Below are 4992 nucleotides of genomic sequence, written 5' to 3'. Positions count from 1 at the left end.
GTGGTGGTGCGGGGCGGTGGCGGGGGGCAGGGGGGTGTCCCCAGAAGGCTTTAGAGAACGGACAGCATGTCTTTGCCCCTACAACCGTTCGGAGGGTTTGGCTCAGACGCCTGCCCTACCACCCCCGCCCCCCGAGGGTGAGCCAGACACCCTGACCTTGAGGTCGCTGTGCACAAAAGGAGCCAGCAATGTGGTGTCTTCTCAGGAAGGCCGCCAAGCTTTTGGAAACCGAGATTCTTGCTCAGGGAGGTCTCGGCTCCAAGGTCCATGAGGCCAGGCCAGCCCTCCCTGGAACCTGGTTATTTATACACCCCCAGCCAAGCACTGTGGGGAAAGGAGACTAGAAATGGCCTAAAGGGTGGCCTTGAACTCGTCTCCCCAGAAATGTTCTCATTCAGTCAGTCTCAGGTCTCCCTTGCGTGGGACCCTCCAAACCCAGGAGGAGACCCAAAGTTCTGGCTAGAAGGTTGGGACCCCTCTGTCCTTTCCCCACTTTTACACTCATGGGCTCTAAGCAACGTGAACGGGTGCTGAGGGGTGTAGGCCAGCTCCGAGGTAGGTCTGGGAGTGGGAACCTCTAGCCTAGCACCGCCCCCCACCCCCAGCACACACACACGAAGGATCCATAGGATGACCCAGGGGTCTCCTTCTCTCCGGGGTCTGATATGGATTCCCTAGGGCCCGTCCCTTGTTGCCAGATTCCTTGGAGGAGGAGCCCTCCTCCAGCCCCAGGGGCAGTCCTGAGAAAAACGTGCCCCAGGCCTGAAGGGTCTGCATCTTCTCATTACCTGGGTAAGGGAAGCGAAACCACGGGGCCTGGCTCAGGACGCTGCCTTTGGTATCGGTGCGGGCCAGGTACCCATAGGCTGTGGGGGCCGAGGGGAAGGTGTTGGTGGTTGTGAGCACGAAGCAGAGGAGCCAGGAGATGCAGAGCGCCAGCAGCACCTGACAGAGAGAGCACTCTTCAGACCGGGGCAGTCCGCCCAGCCCCGGCCAAGCCCTCCCAGAGGGGATGAGTGGAGGAGAGTTCTGGAAACCTCTTCGAGATGAGGAAGTGTTGGTAAATGGCCCTTCCAGTGACAACAGGAATCTGGTGTGTGGTGGATAATTAAACAAGCACATTAAAGGGATGTAGAAAATACACTATGGGGAGATCTTGTAGCGAATAGAGGCAGGATATCTAGTAAAGTGGGCATTTATTAGTTTGTCTCCCCTGCTACTGTTCACAGGTCACATGTCCTTGGATAAAATTCTGAGCCTCAGTTTGCTTATCCGTACAGTGGAATTACAATCACTGCTTTGTAGAGCCAGGAGTACAATTTCTTAAAGCAGCATCCTCAGATCTATGATTTTTAACCTCCGGTGGCCCAATCCCAAAAATCTGTATTTTTAGCTATGTCCTCAAGTGATTCGTATGCATACTGAATTTTAAAACCATTGGCCTCCAGGGTCGTTGGAGAGTAAATGAGGTCGTTTCGTATCTTTTTACAATGTGAAATGTAGTTCACAGTTAAGTTAGACCTGAAAACGTATTTGTATGATTGATAGCTACGCACTCTTGACAGCGTGATACGAATTCAACAGAGAAGGCTCTGAAAGAAGAGGTACCATCACCGTCACGATGTATTTGAATTACCCATAAGCCACTGAGAAAGCACCTGATCTAAGCATCTTGACCCCTTAGCTTTATATAATTAGTAGTGGATCTGGCTATGTCTCCCAGTGTCTTGCTATGAGGATGGCCCAGGGAACATGAGAAGGCTGTCCCACACTGGTGGGTGCCCAGAGCAGTGACCTAGGGCGGGGTTCTCTATTCCTAGGAGAGAAGCATTGAGGAATAGCCTTACGCGAACAGTCAAGGAGCATTCCCACAGACCGCAAGTGGATTAAGAAAGTCAAGGACAAGAGGCCACGGCTGATGGGGGTGGGGGGGGCGCATCTAGGAGTGCAAGAGGCTGCCCCTTACTCTCCAGGTGAGCCAACTAAGAATGGAAGAGGGTGCGGAGCGCTTCTTACGGGGAAGATCTGAAACAGGTAGAACTTAGCGGTGTGACGCTTCTCTCGTCCACAAACCGGCACGGGCAGGGCGATGTTTTTCATGTACTGAGAAAACAGTACAATGAGAAAGATGGTCCTGGAATAGAAACAAACAAAACCACACCTGACTTGGCGAGTTGGGGCTTGTCCGGAGCAAGGGTCCAGGGAGCTAAGCCGACCCCCTGTCTCTGGGACTGGGAGCAGTGGCCATCTAGGGAGGGTCCCTGTCTAGGCCCCGCCCCGCAGCCTGGCACTCTGCCATCTCTGAAGAGGAGCGCTGCTCCCTTTCAGAAGCTGCTGGTGGCTGAAGAGGCATAGTGGGGACGGAAGCTGTCATGCCGCGGAGGGTGGCACCTGGACAGATCCAGCAACTGGAGCCAATGAGGACAGAGTCTGAGCCCATCTTCTCTCCCGGGTTGTTCTGCAGGTCCTTGTGGTCAGACCACAAGGGGGAGTGTGAATGACAGTGTCCATCCCCAAGTCCCTTCAAAGCTCTGTTTAAATGCTTAAGGCCTCTTCTTTTTCCAGGAAGCCTTCCTGATCCCCCCCGCTCCCCAGCTGGCTCTCATCACTCATCTCCTGAACATGCATGACATTCTAACTCTCATCACTGTCTCCTGGTGTCATAGGTAGTTGGATGCAAGTCTTCTCTCTCTTCACCGTAAGAGGCCTGAGAGCTGGGGCCATGTCTGCATCCTTCCCGGCTGCCAGAGGTTTACAAAAGTTTGCTCAATGAAAACCTAGTGGGAAGGGGACTTATTGTGACCCCTACACTAAGCATGATTACACGAACTGCCTGTGATGAACTCATGGCCTGTGAGTACCGATGATGTAATAAACAGCAGTAATAATAACTTAGAAGTAGCAATTTCACCACTTTTCAAGCTCTGGTGGTGTCCATCAAAGTATTTTATAAGCCACAGACTTGGCTAATATCCAAGACTCTTATTATTCTTACAGGGTAATCTTCCACCAGAGAGAACTCAGATGGTACTCCTTCCCCCAGAGAGGACTTACATGGCAGCGATCCCCCAGTGGGACCCGGCATCACTGCCCGCAGAATCGAAGAGAGGCAGGGCCACCAGGGAGATGGTCGGAGCAATGGTCAAGGGACCGATGAAGCGCATGAGAAAGCCAATGATGCCGGAGAAGCCCACCAGCATCTGGACACAGGAAGCGACCATGATGGCTCCCTGCAACTGAAGAGGAAGAGTACAGCCCAGGCATCTCAGAGCCTGCAGCAGGACTGCGACCCTCAGCCCAGCCCAGGCCACCATCACGGGCCCAGCCCGGGCCACTTCCAAGTCTTCATTCTGGTACATTCAGAGGCAAAGCTGGACCCCAAAGAAACTGAAGGAAGAGGAACTCTGATCTCTCTCCTCTCTCTCGTGCTGGACTCCCTGTTAGACATGTTCACTAAATAGGATACTTTTCATGAAGTAGCCTTCAGAAGTATTTATCGATCATAGTGATGATGATGATGACTCTTACGACTAGCATCACTCAGTAGTGTACTAAACATCTTTTTGCTTTTTTTCCTCTGTTTTCCTACTTTCTTTGGCAGGCGTTGGCTTTTTTTTTTTTTTTTTTCCTGTAAAGGACCAGAGAGTGGGTATTTTAGGCTTTGCAGGCCATATGGGCTCTGTTGAAACTTTTCCAGACAGTATGTGAACAAATGAGCCTAGCTGTGTTCCAATAAAACTTCATTTATAGGCACTGAAATTTGAATTTCACATAATTTTGACATGTCATGAAATATTCTTCATTTCTTCAGCCATGTAAAATATTAGACCATTTTTTAGCTCGTGAGCTGTACAACAACACGCAACAGGCCCAATTTGGCTCACAGGCTGTAGTTTGCCAACCCCGCTGTCTTTTGGTTTAGTGTTCGCGTGGTCTGTTTTTCTCCATCCATTTACTTTCAGTCTATCTGCGTCTTTATATTCAAAGTGGGTTTCCTGCAGACAACATAGAGTTGGGCCTTGTTTTTGATCTGCTCTGACAACCTCTGTCTTTTAACTAGTGCTTTGAAGACCACTGACATTCAAGATGATTGTGGGTAGAGCTGGGTTAGTATCTACCATGTTCATTACTGTTTTCTATGTGTTGCCCTTGTTCTTTGTTTCTATTTTTTGTCTTTTTCTTTCTTTTTCTTTTTCTTTTTTTTTTGCCTTTTGTGGTTTTAATTGAGCATTTTATATGATTCCATTTTCTCTCCTTTCTCAGCTTTTTTTTTTTTTTACTGTTTTTGAGTGGTTGTCCTGGAATTCGCTATATACATGGAGAGCTAATCCAAGTCCACCTTCAAATAACACTGTGCTACTTCACAGGGAGTGTGAGTACCTTATAATAACAAATTAATCCTAATTTCTCCTACCCATCCTGTGTTATTGCTGTCATTCATTTCCCTTATATATAAACATAAGTCCATAAATAAAAACTACCATGATACTAGAAGGTGGCGTTGAAATTGGTCTAATGTGTGAAAAACTGAACTTGCCATCTCTTCCCACTGTTTTCTACTTTTTCGGCTACCACCATTTCCTTAAACTAGCATCGTCGTTCACGTCTACCTCTCCGTTGCTTCTCATTTCCCAGGAAGTGGTGACATCGCTATGGTTCCCACAGTCACATCGCTTTTATTTGTGGCTAATATTTGGATATACAGTTGGTCTGCTGACCATCATTTATTTCGAGCCTCAAGATGTGTATGGATAAATATAACTCAGATAACATAGAGAATCTACCTTAAACTCTAGGAGGCTGGCTTGGAGAATAAAACCAATCAATCGATTGATTCATAAAAGGAGGTTGAAACCTATAAACTTTGTCTTGTTTACAGCACTGGTGAAAAACATTGGACCAGCAGATGGAGCTAAAATACCACAGACAGGACTCTGGGTTTGGGCTCACTGCTTTGGACGCTTGGAGGCCATGTGGGGCAGCGGGGGCAGG

The 4992-nt window shown here is 48.8% G+C and overlaps 1 protein-coding gene across 1 annotated transcript in view; it reads right to left on the bottom strand.

Moving 5' to 3' along the window:
- LOC102884663 (solute carrier family 23 member 2) overlaps positions 1-4992 on the bottom strand; it is a 14233-nt gene that overhangs the window by 3881 nt on the left and 5360 nt on the right. Inside the window, exons 2-4 of the mRNA XM_025045853.1 lie at positions 3055-3236; positions 2017-2134; positions 789-945 (exon numbers count right to left, since the gene is read on the bottom strand). Of these exons, the coding sequence (XP_024901621.1) occupies positions 789-945; positions 2017-2134; positions 3055-3236 (457 nt within the window). The remainder of the gene's footprint in view (positions 1-788; positions 946-2016; positions 2135-3054; positions 3237-4992) is intronic.

This window comes from Pteropus alecto, unplaced genomic scaffold (genome assembly GCF_000325575.1).
Source record: "Pteropus alecto unplaced genomic scaffold, ASM32557v1 scaffold22, whole genome shotgun sequence".
Lineage (NCBI taxonomy): Eukaryota > Metazoa > Chordata > Mammalia > Chiroptera > Pteropodidae > Pteropus > Pteropus alecto.
Note: the sequence above shows the minus strand (reverse complement) of the source record. Positions and strands in the feature narration are given on the sequence as shown.